General features: G+C 40.4%; 1 protein-coding gene across 3 annotated transcripts in view; it reads right to left on the reverse strand.

The window, feature by feature from the left end:
• TMCC1 (transmembrane and coiled-coil domain family 1) overlaps nt 1–27,648 on the reverse strand; it is an 87,664-nt gene that overhangs the window by 25,200 nt on the left and 34,816 nt on the right. For all 3 annotated transcript variants that reach the window (XM_070738312.1, XM_070738313.1, XM_070738315.1), the window contains one exon: nt 458–1,389. In XM_070738312.1, coding sequence (XP_070594413.1) covers nt 458–1,389 — 932 coding nt within the window. The remainder of the gene's footprint in view (nt 1–457; nt 1,390–27,648) is intronic.

Consider the following 27,648-nt stretch of genomic DNA (forward strand, 5'->3'; position numbering starts at 1 on the left):
TCAAGATCAGTGCTTAATACTAATTATACAGATTAAATTTTACAAGGAAATGTTCTGCCACATGTTCACCTGCTGTAATTTATAAACACTGTAATCAAAAGGGCAATGCTTAAACATTCCTCATCCAACAGGATTAGGGCTATAAAACTATTTTGAAACTATAATCCAGAGGAACGTCAACATTAAAAATTAGTGCAAACATTCACAGAACTGAAAAGTTATGACAAGAAGAAAACACAAGACTTGTTGAGTCTGAAAGGGAGGAAACTTAAATATTTAAGCCAGAAATAAATATATTCATATAAACGAAATTAATTGTTAACTTTGCTGCCCCCTCCCCCAAGATTATTAATAGTAAATGAGTGCTGGCATCCAAACAATAATGAATGTGCCTTAATTTATTTATTGGATTTAGTATTAGTAGCATCAATGAAAGAGTGGACTGCCAAGTGCTCACCGGTATCTTTCTTCCTGTAGAGCCTGCATTATCAAGGAATAATCTCGCTGGTAGTGAACTTTGAGGTCTTCAAAGGATTCCTCCAAGCGTACTTGAACCTCTCTGAGCTCTTGAATCTCATGCAGTATTGCATCAAACCCTGAGTTTTGCATTTCCAGAGTGTTTGATCTGGAGCTTGGTGCTCCCAACTGGACACCGCCGGTGCTATTGGCTCCCACTGAGCCTGATGTAGCACTGGAACAGTCCTCCTCACTGCCATATTTTGGGCTCGACTGAAAGTGATGAATACCTAACGTCTTTCCTCCAGTCCCGTCTTCTTGACTTTCTTCCAAAGCATCCTTCAGATTAGAAATATTGTCGGCACTTCCAAACTTGTTTCTAAAGAGTGATGCAATTTCCCGAGGTTTAGAAGCAACGGCTCCAGCTGCTGAATGAGTTGCCTGGGAAAAACTGGAAAGTCCACCTTTAACGCTATCTACTACTCCTTCACTGAAGCCAGTGACTTTTGCTCCTACATCCTTCAGCCCCTGGTGCATGTCCCTTAAGACATCTTTGGGCTGCCGGTGAATCCCATTCTGTTCAATCTCTCGCAGCTTCCGGTGATAGTGCTCTAGCTTCTTCTGCAGCTGGAGGATTGTCTGGGATGATTTCTGGTTCTTCTTCTCAAACACCTGCTTAATCCGGGCACCCTGCTGTTTGTCGGCATTATTGGCTAATTTCAGGTACTCGGCTACATTGTCATCCCGGGCAGTCTGCTCTATTTTGATTTGCTCTGTGAGTTTCAGTATTTTCTGCTGCAGATGAGTGATGGCCACTTTTGTGCGTTGTGGATCTGGTGTTCCATCAACAGAATCTGCATTGATATTGCAGTCTGTGCTTGATGCCACTGCGTTAGTTGTCTGTGCTAGGCTACTTACATCTAATCGTTCGATCTGGAAAAAGAATTAAAAAAATGAACATGAAAGTCTGATTTGATAATGGCAATGTCATAAAAAATGCAAACCAAGCCGAGTGAAAAAGTCAGCAAATTTCATTAGGGCTGTTAGCATCCATAAAGAAAATGATAAAGAAATATGAATAGACATTACCTAGTACCCTGTCATACATTGTTAGGGTTTTTCTGTGTGTGAATGGAGAGTGAGTAAACTTAATTTTCAAAACAATTAGGTCTATCAATTAAACCTAAACCAAGTATGCCACAATCCCTTATAAATATACAATTATGATTGCTTGCTATGTGCCCTATTGTGATACAGCTCATTAGGAGTCACAGAATCAACAAAAGATTGTTTTGAAATAAGAACCTTTAGTGAGAATTCCTGTGGAAATGGTAAAACCTGAAAGGATAATTCAAACAACAGTGTAAAGCAGAGAAAGGCAGTGTATTATCTCCCAAAAGTTATAAACTACAACACCCAAACTTTGGCCATTGGCTACACCAACTGAGATATAAATTGGTTCCAAACATTTGGAAAGTATCAAGATACTTATCTCAAGTGTAATAAATCAGTTTTTGAGAGTATATATAATTTCTAGGCAGTTATAGTTAGCTTATAGAGTTAAACTCTTTCAGTTTACAGCAAGAATAAAATTTCCACACAATTTATATATGTTTTCCAAAGTAAAGGTACATCACACACTTTAAATTCTGCAAATTGTAAATAGCCATACAGATTTTCTTAACCAGTAAATGTCTTCACCATACAGATTTTCTTAACCAGTAAATGTCTTCAGAATTCATACATGTAATTTACTCATCAATTTTCTAGAAAGAAATCATTCTGACTTTTTAAGCCTACCTTGGCTTTCCTGAGGCGCAAGACTTGTTCCCAATGCATGACTTGAACAAAGGACCAACATGCCTACTACTGCTCTGCGGAAAGCTCATCCACCTGTGATGCCTGAAAGTTATAAAACTAAGTTTCAAGCAAGGCAGCTCACTACAGAAACTGGTGAATCATTTAATTACTCTGCAGCTCCTCCCCTTCCAGAGAACTTGTTCACCGGCATATGAAAAATAGCAACATGACTTCATTGCAAGCTAGCCTTTATGGAGATAAAAGCTCTCTTCCTCTTCCTTCCTTCCTTAAAAAAAAGAGAACAGAACTACCTAAATAAAATGAAAGCTGTAAAAGTGGATTATCCATGGAATAAGCAGGAAGAGGGAGATTGTGATCCCGCTATATAGAGCGCTGGTGAGACCACATTTGGAATACTGTGTTCAGTTCTGGAGACCCCACCTACAAAAAGATATTGACAAAATTGAACGGGTCCAAAGACGGGCTACAAGAATGGTGGAAGGTCTTAAGCATAAAACGTATCAGGAAAGACTTAATGAACTCAATCTGTATAGTCTGGAGGACAGAAGAAAAAGGGGGGACATGATCGAAACATTTAAATATGTCAAAGGGTTGAATAAGGTTCAGGAGGGAAGTGTTTTTAATAGGAAAGTGAACACAAGAACAAGGGGACACAATCTGAAGTTAGTTGGGGGAAAGATCAAAAGCAACATGAGAAAATATTATTTTACTGAAAGAGTAGTAGATCCTTGGAACAAACTTCCAGCAGACGCGGTTGGTAAATCCACAGTAACTGAATTTAAACATGCCTGGGATAAACATATATCCATTGTAAGATAAAATACAAAAAATAGTATAAGGGCAGACTAGATGGACCATGAGGTCTTTTTCTGCCGTCAGTCTTCTATGTTTCTATAAACGCCAAAGGCAAAAGGCCCATCCAGGTCCTAATGAAAAGAATGATCCAGAACAGCCTTTTTAAACAAAAAGCAGTGTCTGTTGAGGAGAAATACTAATCTCTTACTCATTTCTTTTCATACGTACCAGTAATTGTTCAGAAGTTTCAAGAACTATAATACAGCCCTAATTTGTTTTGAGAACAGGAATCTCAACCTCCTACTTACTAGCTGAAACAAACATGTATCTACCTGCGAGTCTGAGTATATGCCAGAAATTAAGTGACTGGACAAATTAAGCAATGAGTAGAAGTCTGAATGCTTGCGAGGTTACAACTTCTGGTCACGTGCTCCATTAGTAGCAATGGATTGAGTTTAAATAGGGAAAATATCATTACACTATGCTTTCAACAAGGCAGCACATGAGATAAGGCAGAAACCGAGAGGTAATAAGGTCTGTTTAAGCTAATTGTTGAAATTGAAATGAATTTAGAGAGGGGAAGAAAGAGAAAATGCATGCACACATAGAGAAACATGATGGCTGGAAGTAAAACATAACCATGCCATTTGACAGAAAGATCCCATATAAAATCTACAGAAGATTGATATAATTGGAAACACCTGTATTAAGAAACAATGGAGGCTGTCTACTCATGTGAATGATTTACTACGGATTTCTAAAGCTTTGCAATAGAGACTAGTTCAGTTGACAGCCGTTGAGGGATGGGAGATGGATGCCTTTACTATTACCAAATGATCCACCCCAATACTTCTCAAATGGTATTCAAATTCACAAGGAGAACAATAAATAGATTGACAATACAGGTAACAGCAATAAGGGGGGGTTAGTTATTTCCTAACTGCCAATTTTCTGCTTGGCAACCTGGAAAGGAAATGCTGGCTATCCTTTTTCACCGGTTAGGCTCGGTTTGGGAGAGGGGCCCCCCATTTCTAACCCCACCACAGGTGATCTATGGGACTGAACCTGGTCGATAAACAGTTGATTATCCCTTTTCACCGGCCATCTCCCAGCATGGGGATCACTTGCCTGGGCTGAAAGAATGGAAGAGCAACAGTAAAATATGGTTTTAAGCTGCCAGATCTCTTGGTTCCATAGGACTGAAGGTTCTGGAAGTTTGAAAGAACTCCCTGGCAAAAGATGAAGAGTCCTAATATGGTTAAACCCATCTTAAGCCACTCCAATTCACTTGTGTTTGTTTAGTTCATCAATTTATATGGCTGCCCAACATTGTTTAGTCGACGGGACCCGGAGAAGGCCAACTCTGTGGGACTTAACTGGTCGCTGGGATTCGTGCGGCAGAAGGCGGTCCTGGAGATATTCTGCTCCAATGCCATGAAGGGCTTTATAGGTCATAACCAACACTTTGAATTGTGACCAGAAACTGATTGGCAACCAATGCAGACTGCAGAGTGTTGGTGTAATATGGGCTTACCTAGGGATTGTTATTATTATAATAATATATTATTATTAATAATAATAATAATAATAATAACAACAATAATAATAATAATAATAAGGCTTGTATGCCACCCCTCTTCGAAGATCCGGGGCGGCTCACAACATACATCTCAGAAAACACTTTTCTCTGGAGGCTGCAGTTGCAGATGAAGAGGGTCAAGATTTTCAGAAGTGGCAACTAGTGTAATTAGAGACAATTGCTATGCCTGTTTTAGAAAAAGTGCTACCTGCCAGTAATCCTAGGTTATACAATTATTCCAAAAGGCTGTACCCTATTAAATGGTACAGGTGATATTTAGTTAAAGGGTTAACAAAGACAGTGTGTCTACTCATGTCAGAATTGAGTGAATATATTGAATCGAGAATGGCCAACAATTTTTAAACTTAACTTCCATAGATGTATATAGCGATTGCAGGTGATATGTATTATTTCAAAGGGGGTGATCTCTATAGGAAAATATGCACATATAACCTATACAAACTAGATTATTTATTTTAGTAATATCTGTCTGTGTGTGTGTGAGAGAGAGAGAGAGAGAGAGAGAAAGAGAGAGAGAGACAGACAGACAGACAGACAGACAGAAAGTGACAAAGAGACAGAGAATTAATAAAACAATACTTAAACAGAAGAGACAGCCTCAAACAAACTAAAAATAGAAACTAAGATGAAAAGGAGATGCATATATTTTTTTTATTTTATACTTATCAATAACCAGTGGTTTATAATGAATACACTACTATAATATTTGTCTTATATGAGTCTTAAGGCCAGTACTTATCGCATGGTTAATTAAAAAATTTGCCTTTTCCAAAACAGATCACACATTTCTAACAACTATTCCTTAACATCTGGAATAATACATTTCCAATTTCTCAATATTATTCTTTTTAGTTACTCCCGTACCTGATACCACAATAATTCCAGATAAATAGCCAGATTTCAAGGCTTTGGCTTATAGTTAAGCACAGTGAAGGGCTACCAAAAAATTTTACTATCACAATGTGGCGTGGCTTATGCAGGACACCCTGCATTTTCTTTTAACATTTTTCAGTGCAGATTGGGTGCTCTGGGGTGGAGCTCCATTTTTTGCTACCCCACTGCGTGTCCCCACCCATCATGGCAGCAGCCCACCCTTGGTTCAATATGACATCTATATTTTTAATATTTAAAGATTTTCTTGCAAATCTGCTTATATACAATAATGTAGTATCTCCAAAAGATACCAAATGATTACAGTACCATATCATGTAAGTCAGTGAAATGTCAAATTTTTAATACTTTTTAAAAAAAAATCTGATGGCCATCCTTTCAAATAAAGTATCCGGGGAAGTCCAATTCAATTTTCAACTAGCTTTAATTTCAGATCTGTTGTTATTATTTAATATTTTTAAGAACATGAATTAATTGATGGGACTTTAAAGAAATGCTTGAGTTTTTGATGTGACAAGGATAAAGGGGAAAAGAGACAGAAAGGAAATAAGGTTTGCTTGTTTTTTTAAGTAAAATGAAAGAAAAAATACAATAGGATGCAGTAACAATGGATTTTGGTTGTTATGTTATAATTTTATATTTTATGCCAGTAGTCAGTTGAGGTAAGCGTTCTAGAAATACTTCTAAAAGTGATACTTATGGCAACATGTGAATGCACACCTGGCTCAGGTGCCTGGCCTGGAGCCTTGATAGAGGCATGCTATGTTGTGGGTGACTGATGAGGAAGATGTCAGCCATCCTCTAGCTTTTAAGTTTTCTATTTAATTCTTTTAATTCTAATAGCTTAATATATTTATATAATTAATACATACATACATATATGCATATATGCCTGTGTGTGTGTGTGTGTGTGTGTATGTTATATATATTACATATTTTCACTGATAAGTGCCAACTATAATTTTACATGGTTACATGTTATAATATATAATTATATATTTCACTTATCAACAAAAATATGTAACCATGTAAAATTATAGTTGTCGACTATCAAAATATCTGCCTTGGAATTGCCTCTGCGTGGGGCCGAGAGGTAAAAGGAAAGCAAAGTTGCTTCCTCCCACATTTGGGAATACCAGGGGGATTTCGACACGGGGAAAAATCTATCTATCTATCTATCTATCTATCTATCTATCTATCTATCTATCTATCTATCTATCTACTATCTATCTATCCATCTACTATCTATCTATCTATCTATCTATCTATCTATCTATCTATCTACTATCTATCTATCTATCCATCTTCTATCTATCTATCTATCTATCTATCTACTATCTATCTATCTATCTATCTATCTATCCATCTACTATCTATCTATCTATCTATCTATCTATCTATCTATCTATCTATCTACTATCTATCTATCTATCTATCCATCTACTATCTATCTATCTATCTATCTATCTATCTATCTATCTATCTATCTATCCATCTACTATCTATCTATCTATCTATCTATCTATCTATCTATCTATCTATCTATCTATCTATCTATCTACTATCTATCTATCTATCTATCTATCTCTCTACTATCTATCTATCTATCTATCTATCTATCTACTATCTATCTATCTATCCATCTACTATCTATCCATCTACTATCTATCTATCTATCTATCTATCTATCTATCTATCTATCTATCCATCTACTATCTATCTATCTATCTATCTATCTATCTATCTATCTATCTATCTACTATCTATCTATCTATCTATCTATCTCTCTACTATCTATCTATCTATCTATCTATCTATCTATCTATCCATCTACTATCTATCTATCTGTCTGTCTGTCTGTCTGTCTGTCTGTCTATCAATCAATCATCTATCTATCTATCTATCTATCTATCTATCTATCTATCTATCTATCAGCTTTGTATGATTCTTTTAATCTCTTTATTATATTGTAAGTCACTCAGAGTTTCTATATCAGTGAGAGTGGCATCATAAAAACTACACAAACAAACAAATAAATGATATGAATGTGTGTGCTTATGTGTACATAAGCACATACATAAGCCCTACACTGCTTAGCACCAGGTTACCTACAGGACAGTCTTCAACCTAATGTATCTCAGTGACCGGTCAGAGCCCACAGAGTCGGCCTTCTCCAGGTCCCTTCAGCCAGACAATACCGTCTAGCGGGACCAAGGGGAAGGGCCTCCTCTGTGGCAGCTCTGATCCTCTGGAACCAACTTCCCCCCAGAGATTCGTATTGCCTTCACTCTCCTGGCCTTCTGAAAGGCTTTAAAAACTCACCTTTGCCGGCAGGCTTGAAGCCTTTGAGCTCTAACATCTTGCCACGGCCATCAGTATAACTGGTGTGATTACATGGTTTTATTATTGGATTTTTAGATTATTTTATAATTGGACTTGGAATTATTTTTTTATTTCTTTTATATGTTGTGAGTCACTCAGAGTCTTTGGACAAGGGCGGCATATAAGTCCAATAAATAAATATAATATGATGCTGTGTTGTTGGCTAAGAAACATAATAATTTCCAGCAAATGTATATAATAGCAATTATATACTGCTCTACAGTGCTTTACAGTACTCTCTGAACCTTTTATTTCATATTGTTCCCAATAATCTGGCCCCTCATTTTACCGATCTCAGAACGATGGAAGGCTGAGTCAATCTTTAACCGATCAGGATCGAACCTGTGGCTGTGGGCAGTTATCCTGCAATACTGTATTCTAACCACCATGCCATGATGGCTTCTAAGCTCACAGCTTAGACAAACTGTTTGTATTTGAACATTATTAATCGATCAAAGATCAAGGCACCCATGCTTGAAAAGAAGAATGAAGGGTACAATTGCTAGTTATGGTATATATAGCTATGAAACACTACAATAAATACATGAGACTTTATATGATTACTAAAAATGGGACCAAAGAGGGAGAAATTTAAAAACATTAAAGTGCTGAAAAAATTGTAATGACAAATACATAGCCTTTTGCAAGGAATTGATTTTAGTTGAAACAGCTAGTCCTAAAAATATTCTCCCTCCCTCCCTCTTAGAAATGAGAATTGGGAATGTCAGGAGAAACATAAAAGTAAGTTGGCAGAGTGGAAATGGGAAGCTTAAGAAATATATATGGTAAAATGAGATAAGGTAAGGAAAGAACTGAATGTGGGTTGAATACAAAAGTAACTGATCAATACAATAGAAGAAGATTCACATGGTTTTGTAAGCAATGAATGAATGAATGAATGAATGAGGATCCAATTGCCAAATAGATATCTGAAACAAGAGGGAATAAATCACAAGAAAGAAGAACATGTACAGCGAATGGTGGTGATATAAACTAATTTTAGTTGTCTCAAATTCTTTTTTATAATTTTATGCTTTTATTCTTATGGTTTGATATTTTTCACTCCTTTTCTGTATTCTTCTGTAAAGCACTTACACCTTTAAAAGGTGGGGATACATAGTCAAGCTGATCAAATATGTATAGTACGTATTAAATACATTTTAGTGAAATTGCAACTATTACAATGTTTTAAAGGATATATTATGTTAGCACATATCTTCTGCAGTGGAGCATGTGTTCCAAAGAAACTGATGTCAATGGAATAAGCCAAGTTTTATTTATTGACTGTGAGTTCAAGTCCCACCTTAGCCATGAAAGTCAGCTGGATACGAAGGGATACGAAGAAACGAAGTGCATACTCAAAAGCTCAATGTAATACTAGTGCAGCCAATAAGTAAACATTATTCTACACATGGAAGGAATATGTCCTGATCTGCCTTGGGCTGAAGAATTTGTGAATTGTACATGGATTAAGGAGTAACAGTCATGCATGAAATGGTTTTTGCATTTACTTGTATGGCAGGACACAGGGTTTATGTAAAATCTGGCTTATACAGACCTGACTTTATGCAGATAGTTGAAAAATGATGTGAAGATTCTTCAACAAATACAATGGTACCAGTTACTAAATAGTATAAGGGCAGACTAGATGGACCATGAGGTCTTTTTCTGCCATCAATCTTTTATTTTTCTACTTTATATCTGTATGAGAGATGTGACTTGAAGTGTGTGTGTGGAGGGGGGACTGAAAAAGAATCTTTATAACTTATTTATGGCCTTCACATCGTCCCTCATAGCATCACTACTGCAGGCAGTACATATTGCCCTGTGCTTGACCTGTGATTTTTCCTATCATACCCACCAATTAGGCAGGAGCAGAAAAATTGGAGAGAAAGGGATTTCAAGAGAGTAAGCTGTTTGTTCTTCTACACATCAAAAGCAATACGACTGGACTGGCAGTTTTGGGGGCTGGAAGCTGGAGTCATGTTATTCATACATTTAGTATTTTCTGGAATTATTTTCCCAACCTCTCTACTATATGGGGGGAGGAGAATAAGTTGGCAATTTCTCCTTTGCCTACTGGCATGATTGAATTGCTCTTGATATGTAAAAGAGTAGACAGCTTACTCTCGTGAAATCTCTTTCTTCGCAAGCGAGGTTAGGTGAAAGAGACATTGTATACTGAAATCACTTGTTCCACACACACCCACCCCCTTGTAGAATGGAAGGTTAGACAGAAAGAGATTTCATGAGAGTACAGTGATAACTCGTCTTACGAACTTAATTGGTTCCAGGACGAGCTTCGTAAGGTGAAAAGTTCGTAAGACGGGGTGGCGCAGCAGGACTGCAGGCCACTGAAGCTGACTGTAGATCTGAAGATCAGCGGTTCAAATCTCATCACCGGCTCAAGGTTGACTCAGCCTTCCATCCTTCCGAGGTGGGTAAAATGAGGACCCGGCTTGTGGGGGCAATAGGCTGGCTCTGTTAAAAAGTGCTATTGCTAACATGTTGGAAACCGCCCTGAATCTAAGGAGAAGGGCGGTATAGAAATTGAATAAATAAAAATTAAAATAAATAAAGACGAAACAGTGTTTCCCATAGGAATCAATGGAAAAGCCCCAAATTCACCCCTTTTGCCAGTCAAAGCGCCCATTTTCGCACTGGTGGGATTTCCCTGAGGCTCCCCTCCATGGGAAACCCCACCTCCAGACTTCCACATTTTTGCGATGCTGCAGGGGAATCCCAGCATCGGAAAAATGGGCATTTCACTGGCAACGGAAGTCCGGAGGTGGGGTTTCCCAGCAAGGGGAGCCTCAGCAAAATCGCAGCATCGCAAAAACACCAAAGTCCTTGAAACCCCACCTCCAGACTTCGCCTCAGCCATTTCTTCCAAGGGTGGCCCACTGTCTTCTTTCCCTACCACCTCCTCTCTGCCAGGCTCTCCCGAGGGAAAAAATGAAGCGAGGTCTTTCCCAGCCCCAAGAGAAAAGAAGCCTTCCCTTTGATGTGGGCAGCCTGAATCCAAGGGAGCGTTTTCTATTCTCTGGATGTGGGAGGAAGGGAAAGGTCTGCCCCAGCCCTCAGAGAAAAGAAGCCCGGCCTCAGGACTTTCTCCCCATGGTGTTCTTGTAGTGGGTTGGAGAGTGAGCGAGCCAGAGAAATGAGCCTTCTCCAGCCGGACATTGGAAGCTCCACGGGGAAGGAACAGTAGCCCGGCTGGTGCACACGAGGATTTGGAACCAATTCCTCTTCCTTCTTCCTGTCTTTGGGAAGCTGGAGCCCTCCGTGCCTGCCTCTGCCTCCTCCTGCTGCTGCAGAAAGAAGCTGAGGAGTGCTCTTCCCCAGTGCAGCCACAGGAAGCAGCCTGACTGCGGGGTCGTCTGATTTTTTTTTTCTCCTCTGCCGCTTTGGGCTATGCGGTTGTACGCTTGTCCAGCAGCTGGCTCTTCTTCTTTTGCCGCCGCCGCTGCTGCTTGGAGGTCACGCCTCGCTCCACAGCCGGCCCAGTTCCGGCGGGGGCGGCAATTAAATGGGAAATCTCAGTGGTGACAGTCACAAAGCAGAGGAATCCCTGCGGCAGTAAGGGAGTGCACGCACCCGGGCTCGGGTTCGTAAGGTGAAAATGGTTCTTAAGAAGAGGCAAACAAATCTTAAACACCGGGTGTACATTGTTTGCATAACACTCCCACCCTTAGGTACCAGCCCAATCATACTGTTTTAATGCTTCAAGAGAGTAAACAGGCACTTGAACATTCCAAAGGGCGGGGGAGTGGTTAAGGAGGCAAACAAAAGCTAAAAGTATGCAACTCACCAGATAATAACAACAACAACAACAACAACAACAACAACAACAGCGAGTTGGAAGGGACCTTGGAGTCTTCTAGTCCAACCCCGTTTAGGCAGGAAACCCTACACTACTTCAGACAAATGGTTATCCAACATCTTAAAAACTTCCAGTATAGGAGCATTCACAACTTCTGGAAGCCAGCTGTTCCACTGATTAATTGTTTGTCTCTTTCCAGCTGGAAAGCACAGTCTGGGTCATTTGACTGCTTCATTCAGCAGCTGAGTTGCCAGTCCAAATTAGGGTAAAGCAAGGATTACCTATAATCAATTATTACAGTTATTGTTCAATGGCATAGAAATGGTTTTTATTATTATCTCAACATTTCAACACTTCTTTTGGGTACTGTAATTCAATGAACTGGCACTTCGCTTTTCTGTTATAAAGAAGATTTTTAAAGACAGTTCAATAATTAAGAATATTCTAATTTTAAAATGGATATTTATCAGCGATATTGCTTAAAAACCAGGTACCCCTTTGTGATGTATTAGTTAGTAAAACATATGTGATACATGACATTCTTTATTAATTAGTGGCAAAGAAACATTTTGACATAGTGCGGTTTTCCTACATAAATACAGTTGTTCAAATTATGGAGGGGCAAAAACTTTGACATTGTCTTGCATTTTGAATGTCCACTCTGGCATCTTTAAAAATGCTTCCCAAGCTTTTACATTTGTGTATGTATTTTATTTATTTCGATCCTGCTTTTACAGAGTAGTTGTTTTAAGCTCACTGTAATGTATCAGAGCTATTGCATGGTGCTTTAAATATTTTACTTGAGTCACTCCATTAATGTATTTTAAAGGAAGAGTATAAATCTAAATAAAATATTTTTGTAAATAATTCACAAACACAGAAAGATATTGATGGATGCTAATTGCAATAAATATGAACTAAAGGGATGCTCCTCTTCAGAAAAGAGGGCAGGAGGAATACAATCAAAAATCAAATCATACATAAAAATAGCTAAATTTCTTTGGAGTTGTCTTTACTCAGACTCAAACTGAAAATTAGCACTATCTCTATCTATCTATCTATCTATCTATCTATCTATCTATCTATCTATCTATCTATCTATCTATCTATCTATCTATCTATCTATCTATTATATTATATTATATAGATCAGTGTTTCCCAACCTTTTTGGAGCCGCGGCACATTTTTCATATTTTCAAAATCCTGGGGAACATTGAAGGGGGGGGGGGGGGCTAAAAAAAGTTTGGACAAAAAAAATCTCTCTTCCTCCCTTTCGCTCTATTTCTCTCTCCCTCCCTCTTTCTCTCTCTTCCTTCCTTTCTCTCTCCATCCCTCTTTCTTTCTCTCTTCCTTCCTTCCTCTCTTTCTGTCTCCTCCTTCCTCTCTCATCTCTCTTTCCTTCCTCTCCCTCCCTTTCTCTCTTTCCTTTCTCTCCCTTTCTGTCTATCCTTTCTATCTCTCACCCCTTCTCCCTCTTTCATTCCCTTTCTCTCCCTCCCTTTCTCTCTCATTCCTTTCTCTCCCTCTTTCCTTTCTATCTCTCTTTCTTTTTCTCCCAACTTCATATCTTCTTTCTCTCTCCCCTTCCTCCCTCTTTCCTATCTCCCCTCCCTTTCTCTTCCTTTTTCTCTATCCTTTCTACTTCTTACTCTTTCTTTCTCTCCCTCCTTCATTCAATTTTCTCTCCCTCCCATTCTCTCTCTTTCCTTTCTCTCCCTCCCTTGTTCTCCCCTGTGCCTGCCTGTGCCTGCCCTGCACCACCCAACACGGACGGGCAGCCCCCGGTCGTCGGTTCGTCCCCCCCCCACGGAGGGAGATCAGGCTGGCGAGGGCGGTAGATCTGCGTCCCCAGCCACTGGAGGGAGATCGGGCTGGCGGGGACGGCGAATCCACCTCCCCAGCCGGGTGGAGGGAGATCGGGCTGGCGAGGGCGGTGGATCCGCGTTCCCAGCCGCGCGGAGGGAAATCGGGCAGGCGGGCGGGTGGCCGCGGCTCCCTGCATGCCCCTGGAAAAGGGTGCGCGGGGGGGCATTTTGGGGTGCGCTGGCGCAGGCGTGCACAGCCTACAGGGAACGGTGCGGGCCGGGGCCGCTGCAGCCGGCAGCCTCCTGTTTCCGCTGCCATTGCCCTCCCGCCGGGCCCCAAAGGACACTTGCCGCCGACGCCAGGGAAGCTCTAGCTGGGCGGGGCGCTGCCGGTGCCTCCGACCTCCCGGTTCCTGCTTGATGCTTCGGTTTCTGGTGCTCTCCTGCTGGGCCCCAAAGAAGGAAGGCGGGGAAAAGGCGCGAAGAATGAAGCTCTCCTTCTTCCTGCCTTCCTTCTTTGGGGCCCAGCAGGAGAGCGCCAGAAACCGTGGCATCGGGCAGGAGCCGGGAGGTCGGAGGCACCGGCAGCGCCCCGCCCAGCTGGAGCTTCCCTAGCTTCGCGGCACACCTGGCCGTGTCTCGCGGCACACTAGTGTGCCGCGGCACACCGGTTGGGAAATGCTGATATAGATTATAAGTAGTGTAGCGTTTCCTGCCTAAGCAGGGGATTGGATCTCTAAGGTCCTTTCCAACTCTGTTATTATTATATATTATCTTATCAATATTAGATATTTTTATATAACATCATGTCCCGTAGAAGCTGGGTCCTAAAGACAGCCAAAGAGGCAGCCCTCTGTTACGTATAAAAAAAAATAAAGGTGGGATAAAAGAATCCAATCTAATAATAATTGGAAGTTCCAATTTTTTTCTTTAAGGCTGAACTTTTTCTTCAATTTCTCAAGAAAAAGAATGTGAAGAGAGCTCCACCCCCCTCCTTTCTTCTTATCTAAAGCCTAGCAGTCACTCATCAAGGAAAATAACTTACAGATTTTATCACCTTCTTGCTAGTTAAATTTAGCAAATTTGGTAGTTAAAAGAGAAAGACAAAAGAGAATTTCTTTTTTTTAAAAATAGCCAAAAACAAGATGATGATGATGCATGCACAGTGTCTGCCCTCTGGGAAAAAAAATCTGATTTTTTTTTTTTTTTTTTAAAAACAGTTCTATGATGTCAACAGCAGTTTGCTACTGGTTCGGGTGAACAGGTCCGAACCGGGAGGAACCCACCTCTGGTGATGGTGATGGGTCTCCCCTACCTGTGAAGTCACTCATGCTGGCTTATGTTGATTTTACAGTGACACCAGGGAGGCAGGAAGTAGGGTAATTAAGCAAGGCTGTCTCACTTAATGGTTGTTATCACAGGCTCCATTATGTTCAAAAGTAAAGGACTACCTGTATTGCCTCTAGTCAATCTCAGCTGATCTCAGCAGAATTAGGAGTAACTGAGCTAGCGACCCCATCATCATTGTCCTGCCTTTTAAAATATATGTGTATTTTGATCAGCTCAAGGCAGCAAATATACCTAATACTATTTCCTCCTCCTATTTTCCCAATAACAATAACTCTGTGAAGGGAGTTGAGCTAAGGGAGAGTAACTGATTGACTGTTGGCCAGATTAAAAAGTTGGAAAAAATACCCTGGACAAAGTGATGGCAAAACACTTCTCTATACAACATGGATAGAATCACCAGGAATTAATCGAGCACAATTCTTTTTTTATTGCTGAGTCATAAGCGATTATTTTACAAATTATTGCATAGAGACCTAAAGTGGTCTAGGAAATGAAAAACCATTTAATTGTTCTCATCTAAATATTGTTTAATGCTAAGTTCAGTGATTATTCTTTTTGGGGAAACATGGGTGGTAAAAGGCCTGATTATTTGATTGTAATATGAGCATCTTTTTTGTGGCAATGGAGCAACTCTGAACACTTACACATTTTTTAAAAGATAAAAAATGGATTATATTACTGCAATATAAGCAGCTTCAAGCTTAAGGAAATGTTTGCTTTGTGGATGCTTTCCTTTTCTATATATGTTTGTGTATCATATTGTATTTTTATACTGTCAAATTAATTTAATTACTTTTAAATTATTTTTAAAAATCAACCCCAAAAGGTATATTTTGCTTCTTCTCTTGTAATAATTCTCCATACATTAAGATGTAAATCTATAATCAATCAACATCTGTCTCTCTGTTTGAAAACCCAGAGAACAATCTTATGTCAAATCTACAAAATTACTAAGTAAGGTTTGTTAACAGATTCATTAGAAGGAATTAGGAACCAATATAGATATAAGTTTCAGCAATTCACCACTGTTGTGTGTGCTTATTTAAAAAAAATACAAAGACATATAGCACTCATATATGAACCACAGAAGTGGTTCCATTCAAGGGATGCACTGAGTAAAATTATGCATCTATTCTATATGGATTGTTCATACTGTCACCAATTTGTTATATCAGATATAAGATAATTAACTTATCTTATGATTATCTTAATTTGGTACAAGATAGTTTTGCATTAATACAATTTATACTTACTATCCAAGTAATTTATTATTTCTATCTTCTGGCATATGGTAAAATACAGCCTATATCAGCCTTGCAAGATAGCCCATATAAGAAGCACATCCAGAAGTTCTAGTAGATGAAATCTTTAGTTCTGTTAAATTAACAGAATCTTGCAAGTATCTCTCTCCCAGCTCATCTTTACAATCCAAGAAACTAGGTTTCTTCTGGGTCATTTACCATACCTCCAGGGTTTCGGCAAGCTCAGCTGCCCTTTATCTGACTGTAGTCTAGTCTGTGGTTCTTCTTCCAATTTACTACGGCCATTTCCACATGCCATTACAGTCCTTCACTACATCATCAGTAAACTATCCTTGTCCCAGCACACCAAAACAGTGCTAAGGAGTTAATTAATAGTATCAGGTTCTCTTTATAACAAAGAAACTCAATTTGTTCCTATATAATTTCATATAATTTTGCCATCCAAATTTACATTGGTTAAATGGAGACACAAAATTTATTGAGATCAACTATGTTCAATGTAGCACAGACAGATTTATGATACGGGGAGAAAAATAGCATGGTACAATTATGTGAATAAATTGCAACATACAGTACATGCATATAAGCATGCATTATTTTACTAGGCTTATATTTTACCCCAGCTTTCAGGCACCATTTGGAAACACTACTGTTTATGCAAGTTTTGAATAGTCGCAATAATATTGGCCTTTATCTTGGATATCTGCAGCTCTTTTAAAATTATACTAAAGATGTTTTGAACATTCTTGGCATGTTCAGAGAGGTGGGGCTACTAGGGAGTGGGGGAGACATTGTACTTTTGCCCATAAAATATACGTTCATCTTAATTATATTAGAAACCACTTTGGAATTAAAATTTTCATTATTTTTGAAGCTATTCATCAAAAGGTTTTCGTATTTTAAGAAGTGCGAGGTATCTTCCCATCCCAAGCAGAAGATCCCATTAACTGGGATTAATGCCACTTGAAACTTTCCACCAGAATATTTTGCAGTGATTTTTTAAAAAAATTGTGCATTATTTATTCTAAGCAACTGCTTTGATTTATGATAAAAGAGGGCTGCTGCACACAATACATTAGTAACAACAGTGGCATTTCTTAGAAAAACATTCACTCAGAATACAATATATTTGTCGGCAGGGGGGGGGGGCAGATATTTTTATAGTATTAGCATGTAGCTAGCATAATAGCTTATGCATGCATATTTTATATTCCAGAATGGGAACAAATCAGTACAAGTGTAAACTTTTTAATCTATTTTTATCTGTACCCTAAGTAACAAATGTATGATAACATAAGGATGCCCCTCCAGGACGTACTCCACAAAACAAATTGTGTTTTTATTTTCAGAGGTATAGATGGACAGAAAACTTGTTTGCACTTATATTTTCTTTCACGCTGGAATAGCAGTTCATTAAAAAAAACCCTAAAAAGATAACTACTTTAATTACAAAAAGAAATGGGATATACGATCAGGGTAATATGCCCATACTTGTTTCTCTATCAGATATTGATGATTCTGCAATTTTGTTTATATTCTCTATAAAATGCACATTTTACAGCTGGGGGGGGGAAAGCAAAGCAAGCAATTAAAAAAAAGGTTTGCTGGTTGAAAGCATCTCTTTCACCCGCTTATCTTTCAAAGGGAAATGCCATTCATAACTGAGAGGCAAATTCAGGCAAGAAATTCTAGACTCTGAACCGACTTAACTGCCAGTGTTAAAACAACTACAGGATAACCAAAACGCCAAGGCAACATAAGAGCCGGGAGGAAATAAATTTCCTAGAAGATCGCTTATCAAGGAAGTCATAGGCTACCTGAGTCTTTAAATAGAACAGCCCCATCGGTTGCCACAAGGTTTCCTGGGATGATCTCACCTGGACTGGCTCACAGACATGCTTTTCACAGCACACACAGGTACAGCAGCACCACATAAACATTGCTGCATGGCCGGTGAGCAACGCCTTGCCCAGTGCTAGGTACTGCTAGGACTCTGTCCCAGACTGGGTTGCTTCGTTCCCTACATCTGCGAGACTGAAAGTGCTCTGTGCAGTTGCTGTATAAAAAGACTATTTGCCAAAACAAACAGCTCTGTGTGCTTCAGTATCATTGATTCAAATTGAAGAGTTACACTGAGGCTGCACATGGCATACGCTATCTTGGCAGAGAACATTAAGAAACAAAAAGCAAGCTCATGGACACTTGAATTTAATGTGACAAAACCACACAAACCTCAGCTAGAGAGCCCCTCTCCTGCTAGAGAGCCCTTCTCCTGGAATATCTGGTCATTATTTATTTATTTATTTATTTGTTGTTGTTGTTATTATTGTTATTATTATTGTTGTTATTATTATTGTTGTTGTTGTTATTATTATTATTATTATTATTATTATTATTTATTAGATTTGTATGCCGCCCCTCTCCGTAGACTCGGGGCAGCTTACAACAATAATAAAATATTATTATTATTATTATTATTATTATTATTATTATTATTATTATTATTATTATTATTATTTATTAGATTTGTATGCCGCCCCTCTCCGTAGACTCGGGGCAGCTTACAACAATAATAAAACAATGTATGACAAATCTAATATTTAAAGTAACTAAAAACCCCTTATTAAAAAGCAAAACATACACACAAACATACCATGCATAAATTGTATAGGCCTGGGGGAGGGGCATATCTCAATTCCCCCATGCCTGACGACAGAGGTGGGTTTTAAGGAGCTTACGAAAGGCAAGGAGGGTGGGGGCAATTCTGATCTCCGGGGGGGGAGCTAGTTCCAGAGGGTCGGGGCCGCCACAGAGAAGGCTCTTCCCCTGGGTCCCGCCAAACAACATTGTTTAGTCGACGGGACTCGGAGAAGGCCAACTCTGTGGGACCTAACTGGTCGCTGGGATTCGTGCAGCAGAAGGCGGTCCTGGAAATATTCTGGTCCGATGCCATGAAGGGCTTTATAACATTGTATTTAATATAGTATTCTTGTTAAATAGGGATGGGCAAGCTTATAGCTATTTATAGAGCCATTAATTAAAGAGGGAAGAAAATTTATCAGGGTTTTTCCACCTTTTCAGCATGGTGGAGCCTATATGTTTAATGTTAAATTTATTTGACATTTGGTCCTTTTTTCCCTTTTTTGTACACATTTTTTTCTGTTGTTAGCACTGTATTATGTTCTTCTGTTTTGCATCTTATGCCTGCTGATAAAACTCTCTAACTCTGTGTGCCTTTAAATTCCTATACATTTTTCTAACGACAAAATGGCAGAAGCGAGGTAGCAGCAGTTTACAGCAATTACAGCACGCTTTCAGTTCTTGTAAATCAATGTCATAATTTCAATGCTATCATATACATCAGCATGTTTTAACAGAACGTTAATGTATATAATATTGAACTAAATGAAGTAGAATTTTACTTCTGGAGCAAAACAGAAGAATTTGCAAGGATGGGTCAGTAGCAGGAAATAAAATATCGCATTTGTTTTACTTGGTAAAACAAAAGACGTGTGAGGGTTTATTTTTAAATTAAAAAAAGGTTTAATTGAACTCAATTCAATTTAGACAATGCCTGATTCTAGGCAGATCAGAGTAGTAGCAGTAGTACAGTAATTGTAGTAGTTGTGATTGGTTGCACACTCAGTCAGATGTCTAGACTGGATTTGGCATTTTTATCCATGTATCAATTCTTATTTTTGTGGTTGGTTGCACAGTCAGCCTCATGTTTAAACTAGATTTTGGCATTTTATACTATTATGATTATAATTTGATGAGGCCACCCATTCCCGCAGGCTCTGAGCAAGCTCACAAAATAAAAAAACAACAATTAAAACAAAAAGCAACACATACATTATAACAAGAGAATCAAATATTTTATTATTATTATTATTATATTATTATTATTATTATTATTATTCATGGCACCGGACTAGGTTATCTACGAGACCGCCTTCTGCCACACGAATCCAAGCGACCAGTTAGGTCCCACAGAGTTGGTCTCCTCTGGGTCCCATCAACTAAACAATGTCGTTTGGCGGGACCCAGAGGAAGAGCCTTTTCTGTGGTGGCTCCAACCCTCTGGAGTCAGCTCCCTCCAGAGATTAGAACTGACCCCACCCTCCTTGTCTTTCGTAAACTCCTTAAAACCCACCTCTGTCGTCAAGCGTGGGGGAACTGAAACATCTCCCCCTGCCTTTGTAGGTTTTTTTGTGTATGATATGACTGTATGTATGTTTTTTATATATCGGGGTTTCTTGTTTTTTAGACTTTTTAAATGTATTATTGAACCAGCACCTTAAACCACACCCAGAAGCACATTGATAACCAGTGCAGCTTATGGAGCGGACTTATCATGTGGGAATACCAAAGCATGCCAATCACCATGCTGCTGCATTTTGAAACAGCTGAGCATTCTGCGAGATCTTCAAGGGTAGCCTCATGTAACATTCATAGCAGAGGTTCAGCTGTGATGTGACTAAAGTTTGAGTGACTTACACAAGAAAAGGCACAACTGGCATACCAAAAGATGCCTGTGCAAACGCCTTCTTCTTGGCCACAGCTGCCACCTGCTTAGTTGCCACAGGTGCCACTTACATAAGAAACTGTGAGTTCCAAAAGACCTTCAGGATGCAAGCCACCCTTAGTTAATTAATTAATTAATTAATCAATCAATCACAACGATACATGAGCACACAATAGCTATAAACCTAAAGAAAACCGTTCCAAACTCGACTGCAGAAAATACAATTTCAGCAACAGAGTGGTCAATGTTGACCTCACCCCATTCCTAAGAGGTCTGCAAGGGGTGTGCATAAGTGCACCATCGTACCTATCGTCCTTGTCCTAATGTTCCCTTTTATTTTTATTCATTTCATGTATTCAAATTATGTATATACTTTTATGTATTATCTAATATGAGATTGACAAAATAAATAAATTAAATAAAAAAAGTGGGGAATGCAACCCCATCAATGGTCAAGTATAGAGTCTCCCTGGATCTAGGCGGTTCTAAGACCCACAGTTATTTAGTTTGAAGATGGCTCTACCTCATCCTGGCCCTCATAGTCTCCAGGTACCTGGGAAGAACACCGACAGCTTGTCTGCCCCCCTGGTATCAAAAGATATAACTGGATATCATTAGCAAGCTGATGATTCCAAACCCCAAACTAGATAATTTCGGCAAGTGATTTTATGTAGTAGTTAAATAGGAGGTGAGATAACCCTGAGGGCACTAGCAAGGGAAGTGCCGGGGAGGACCTCTTCCCCCAGGATCAGCTCCAAAAGCAAGAAGAGAACTCCTAAAGAATAATGCCTCCAATTCCCAAGTCTAGGAGCTGACTGAGAACGATAGAGTTGACCAGGGGTCTCCAAACTTGGCAACTTTAATTCTGGCAGACTACAACTCCCAGAATTCCACAGCCAGCAGGACCCCTCCAATAGACAATGTTACTGAAAGCCACCAAGAGATTAAGAAGGGCAAGGATGATGCACCACCCCAATTTTGGCTTCATTATTGGCTATGTAGGTAGTCTTTAGGTTACAACCATTTATCCAGCAATTCTTCAATGTTATGACAGTACTGATCAAGGGGGACTTATGATGGGTTTTCAGAGTTTCAGCTCTGGCAACATCCTTCATGCTGTGTGATCTGGGCACTTGGCTCACAATTATGACATTAAAGCAAACCACAGCCTCATAGCTGTGATTTCTGATGCTCTTTGTCAGTTCCTTGTCAATGGTGAAGCCAGCAAAAAACAAAGCAGAAGTCACAAATCACATGAAGTCCTTAATGACAAACGTGGTTCTTATTTAATTACTGTTGCTAAGCAAGGCAGGTATGTGATGTCCTGCTTTACAATAATTTCTTTAGCAATGGAATTCCCAGTCCCTATTGCCATTGTAGCGCAAGGACTATTACCTATAAATTCCCCACCATCCAATCAGAATTGATGAAGCTCCTTGGATGAGAAGTTTAACATGTTTAAAGAAAAACCAGAAAGTCCAGTTGCCTCTTGAAAAAGCAACTTTGCGATATTACCTATAAATGTATACATTTAGAGCAGTGTTTCCCAACCTTTTTTGAGCCGCGGCAAATTATTCGTATTTTCAAAATCCTGGGGAACACTGAAGGGGGGGGGGGGCCCTAAAGAAAAGTTTGGACAAAAAAACCCTCTCTCTTCCTCCCTTTCGCTCTATTTCGCTCTATTTCTCTCTTTTCCTTCCTTCCCTTCATTCTCTCTCTCCATCCCTCTTTCTTTCTTTCTTCCTCTCTTTTTTGCTCTCTTTCTCTCTCCCTCCTTCCCTTCCTCTATGTCTTTCTCTCTCCCTTGCTCTTTCTCTCTGTCTCTCTTGCTATCTCTTTCTTGCTTTTTTCTCTCTCTCTTGCTCTCTCTCTCTCTTTCACTGTCTTGCTATATGTCTCTTTCTTTCTCTTTGCCTCTCTTGCTATCTCTCTTTTTCTCTCTGTCTCTCTTGCTATGTCTCTCTTTCTTTCTCTTTCTCTCTCTCTCTGTGCCTCTCTTGCTAAGTCTCTCTTTTTCTCTTGCTATGTCTCTCTTTCTTTTTCTCTCTCTCTGCCTCTCTTGCTATGTCTCTCTTTCTTGCTCTGTCTCTTTATCTCTGCCTCTCTTGCTATGTCTCTCTTTCTCTCTCTCTCTGCCTCTCTTATATGTCTCTCTTTCTTTCTCTCTCTCAGCTGACTGCAAGCGGGAGCCCTGACGGCGGCAGCTGGACGTGGTGCTGGACACCGTATATGCCAGGTACGCAGCGCCAGCATGTACGACGTCCAGCAGAACGTCCAACCGCCACCGTCAGGGCTCCCACTTGCAGTCAGCTGAGAGAGAGCGAGTGAGCGATCCCTCTCGCCGCCGCCATCTCCCCCGACTGCCTGCGGCCGCTGCGGCCACACACACACACACACCGCTCCCATCGGACACTTGCCGTCGACGAAAGAGTAGCTCCAGCTGGGCGGGGCGCTGCCGGTACTTCCGTCCTGGGGCTCCCGCTCGCAGCTGTCCCCCGCCTCCTGCTCGATGCCGTGGTTTTCGGCGCTCTCCTGCTGGGCCCCAAAGAAAGAAGGCGGGAAAAAGGTGCGAAGAATGGAGCTCTCCTTCTTCCTGCCTTCCTTCTTTGGGGCCCAGCAGGAGAGCGCCGAAAACCGCGGCATCGAGCAGGAGACAGCTGCGAGCGGGACCCCCAGGACGGAAGTACCGGCAGCGCCCCGCCCAGCTGAAGCTTGGCGGCACACCTGGCCATGTCTCGCGGCACACCAGTGTGCCGCGGCACACCGGTTGGGAAACGCTGATTTAGAGGGATCGGCACGTAAGGAGTGGAATGGCAATTTATAAATATTTCAACCAAATACAAATAATAAAGAACTACAGTGGTACCCCGACATAAGAGCTGCTCTACTTAAGAGCAACTCGAGATAAGAGCTGGGAGGGGAGAGATATTTTTGTTCTACTTACAAGCCCAAATTCGAGATACAAGCGCCAAGGAGCTGTCTCCTGAAGCCAAACGCTAACTTCCGCGTTCGGCTTCAGGAGACAGCTGCGAAGCGGCGCGCGTGTTTTAAAAGGTTGCAGCCGGCCTGGGGGGCTCGGGGGGGTGCTTGCAGCTTTCTTTCTTGCTCTTTTTCTTTCTCTCTTTTACCTTCCATTCCTCTATTTCTTCTTTTCTCCTTCCCACCTTCTTCCCTCCCTCCCTCCCTTCACTCATTCCTCTCTTACTCTCCACTTTCATAAGTTTCCTTGCTTCCTTCCTCTGTTCCTGTCCCTTCCCTCTTTCCTTCCTTCCGTCCCACCCTCCGTCCATTCATTCACCCATTCCTCTCTTGATCGCTTAAAGCCGGTCCCTGGTGCAAAAAGGGTTGGGGACCTCTGTCCTACAGGATTGGGTGGCAGAGAAGTTGAACATATGTAAATTTAAAAGTTTAAGAAAGTTTACAAGTTAAGTGAAAGAAACTTCATTATTCATTTATATGTACATGTACATTTCTTCATTAAAAACATGTCTTTCTGCATAATTTAGACTAACTTTGTGAGTTTTTTGAGGGCTGGAACCAATTAAAATTATTTACATTAATTCCTATGGGGAAAAGTCGTTCGAGATAAGAGCTGCTCGACTTAAGAGCCCAGGTCCGGAACGAATTAAACTCGTATCTCGAGGTACCACTGTATTTGGATATATGTCCCCTCTTCCCCTCTCAAACAATTACAAAGATACTGGAATATTCTCCTTTGGTTTTTCATTGCTCAGAGTTTTGCAGTGTGTCAGGTTTGTTGAACTAAACCATCTTTGTAATGCATGATTGAAATAGCCTTGAAAATCATAGCTATTTAAGAAAGAAAGCTAATTTTTTTTTTAAAAAAAACCCTTTTCCTTATCACTCTGATTATAAAAGAGAGGAGGGGGCAGTGTGTAAATTATGGTTCACTTCATTTCCATCACCATATGATGGTTAAATGTAATGCTGGATGATCTTGATTTGAAGGTAGCTGACAGAAATGCAAATCCTTCCCTCTGACTATCCCAGAAACACTTACGTGATTTAAAATAGAATTAAAGATTACGGTAAAATGTTTACAGATGAAGAACATGTCTGTGTGGGTGCCTACAGAAATTCAAATTTTATCCCTTATTACAAAATATTTTTGTAGCAATCTCTATAGTACAGTACTTGTCATGCTCTTGGTTTCCGTTTATTAACATTCAACCTGATGGACCACTTACAGTACACCTACACTCAAAAGTGTATCTTCCTACTCATTAAGATCTCCCTCAGAGATGCTGGTCACAGGCCAACTTATGACTGTTAAACCTGCTATGTTATGAAATTTCTGATCCATGGAGGTAAGAATTTCAATTGCCCAAATATTTAAATGGATTTTTAAAACAATTTTATTTCACTCTTCTTTCCCTACAAATTAATCTTTTCTAGCTCAAAATGAAATATCTTTATGGTTTTTTGTTTTTTTTTAAAGAAATACTATTTTACTTTCCTAGTTTAGCTGGAAAGTTCTAAGTCATGTTCATATAAATGAATATTTTTACTGTTTGTAAGACTCTTTGAATAGATAATACAATGAGAAATGGTCAACCAAACCAACTTTCTACAAATTCTACAAACCGCCATATTTAAATATTCTGGAATATTTAATACTAGATTAAGAATTTTTTGAGACAGAGGCCAAACAATTCTTTAATGTTATCCTATATCATGTCCCATAGGATTATACAGCTAGCTATTTTCATAAACATTGCAGTCCTTGACTTACCATGGCACTTGGAACTGGAATTTCAGACACTAAATGATGTACAGTAAAGTGTGACCACATCAACTTAGCAATACAATCCCCATAGTCCCTGTTGCCATTGTTAACTGGAGTTATCTGGTTGTTAGGCAAGACAACTTATTGCCTGTTTTCACAATCAAAGTCAGGGTGGAAATTCATTCATTCATTCATTCATTCATACATTCATTCATTCATTCATTCATTCATTCATTCATTCATTCATTAGATTTGTATGCCGCCCCTTTCCGTGGACTCGGGGCGGCTCACAACACAATAAAACAATTCATAACAAATCTAATAATATACAATTTAAAATTTAAAATAGTTAAAAAAAACCCATTTTTTAAGCAAGCATACCTACAAACATACCATACATAAATTATATAGGCCCGGGGGAGACATCTCAATTCCCCATGCCTGACGACAAAGGTGGGTCTTGAGGAGTTTACGAAAGGCCAGCAGGGTAGGGGCAGTTCTAATCTCTGGGGGGAGCTGGTTCCAGAGAGTCAGGGCCGCCACAGAGAAGGCTCTTCCCCTGGGGCCCGCCAACCGACATTGTTTAGTTGACGGGACCCGGAGAAGGCCGACTCTGTGGGACCTAATCGGTCACTGGGATTCGTGCAGCAGAAATGAGTAGGAAGTTATAGATTTCAGGCCCACAGCTAGGTAAGTGTCTGTTGATAGGTAGATGAAGAAGCGAGGGGATTGGATAGATGCAAAGGAACATCAAGGAAGGTATGCAATAGGTGCAGTGTGATGAGGATCATGAGAGTGGAAAGGGATGATGCACAGGCAGGGGAAAATATGCAAGAGTGCAATGGGGAGAACAAAAGGCATTGTGCAGGTCAGAGATGGTGTATGGAGGCTCAGCATGAGGCATGGAGGTCTTAACCCAACAACGTGACCTTTCCTGCTTCCCCATTGATTTTCTGGGGAAGCTGGCTGGAAAGGGAACAAATAGTGATCATATGATTGGATGGATTTGGTAACCAATCATAAGTGCAAATCACTTGACTTTGGAGTTGCTGGGATGGCTGAAACTCTGAGCTAGTCATAACCACCCTTCTTTCAGCACTGCTGTAACTTTGAATGGTCTCTGACTGAACAGTCAACACAATGGCGAATGGGACAGGAGTTTCTATCTCTAAGTGATGTGATCGTAAAGCGCAACATCATATGACTGCACCACTTAGCAAGAGCAATCCTGACAGTCTCCTTTTCCATGTTAATCTAATGCCACGGCTCGTTAGGTGAGAACTCAACCGTGATGCAAGCCATTCCCAGCTTTGTCCTTCCTATCCTTGAGCCTCAGAAAGGAACTGCCTCTTCTGCTTCCTTTAGATCCCCAAAACCCTATCTCCCCCACCCCCAAATCTGCTCTTGTAGCCACTCTGCACTGCAACACTTCGCAGTAGTGGCACAGCGGTTGAAGGGCTGAGCCTGAGCCTTGAGTATTCTCAGCAAGTTGCCACCAGCACAAGGCCTCGACTTCAGCCCCAGTATTGCTACCTCTTCACACAACTAGCACAACTAAACATCTCAGCATTCTAGTGCAAAGCCCATATTCCTTCTGCACACCTTGCCATGCCCGGCTGATCTTTGCAGTTTTCCTCTCACTGCTGGCAAGCATGGCTAGCCTGTCCATACGGGAGACAGTTGCTGGCCGCACTAGGCCTTCTTCCCAAGGCTGGATGTGCCACCCTACAAATAATGCATACTGTTCTCCCCCCTCCCCGCCCCCAAATATGTGACATTCTATTCTGAGAATAGAATAGTCTGCTTGTGAGGCATACCAAAGCGTCCATGAGAATAGTGTGTGCAACTTGGAGAACAGTGGGTGCAGCCTTCTTGCAAGGTTTCAGAAGACCTCAGAAGTTTTCTGAAATATTGTAAGAACAGTATGCACTATTTGAAGAGAGGTGTGGTTCTTTGAGGTTTATTTACAAGCAACCTCAGGAAGGAGAGCTGGTGCGTTCAGCAACTCCCCACGCAGGCCACGTTGGATGTGCCTTAGCAGCAGGGGGAGATCAACTGGGGGTGGAAGGACTGTGGATATTCATGGTGGCCCAAAGTTGGAGGACATCAGCACGATTCCAGCTCCAGCGACATGGAAGAGTGTTGCTATGCACAGCAATAAAAGGGGCAGAGATAGGGAGAGATCAGCAGT

The sequence above is a fragment of the Erythrolamprus reginae genome, chromosome 2 (genome assembly GCF_031021105.1).
Source record: "Erythrolamprus reginae isolate rEryReg1 chromosome 2, rEryReg1.hap1, whole genome shotgun sequence".
NCBI classification, from domain to species: domain Eukaryota; kingdom Metazoa; phylum Chordata; class Lepidosauria; order Squamata; family Dipsadidae; genus Erythrolamprus; species Erythrolamprus reginae.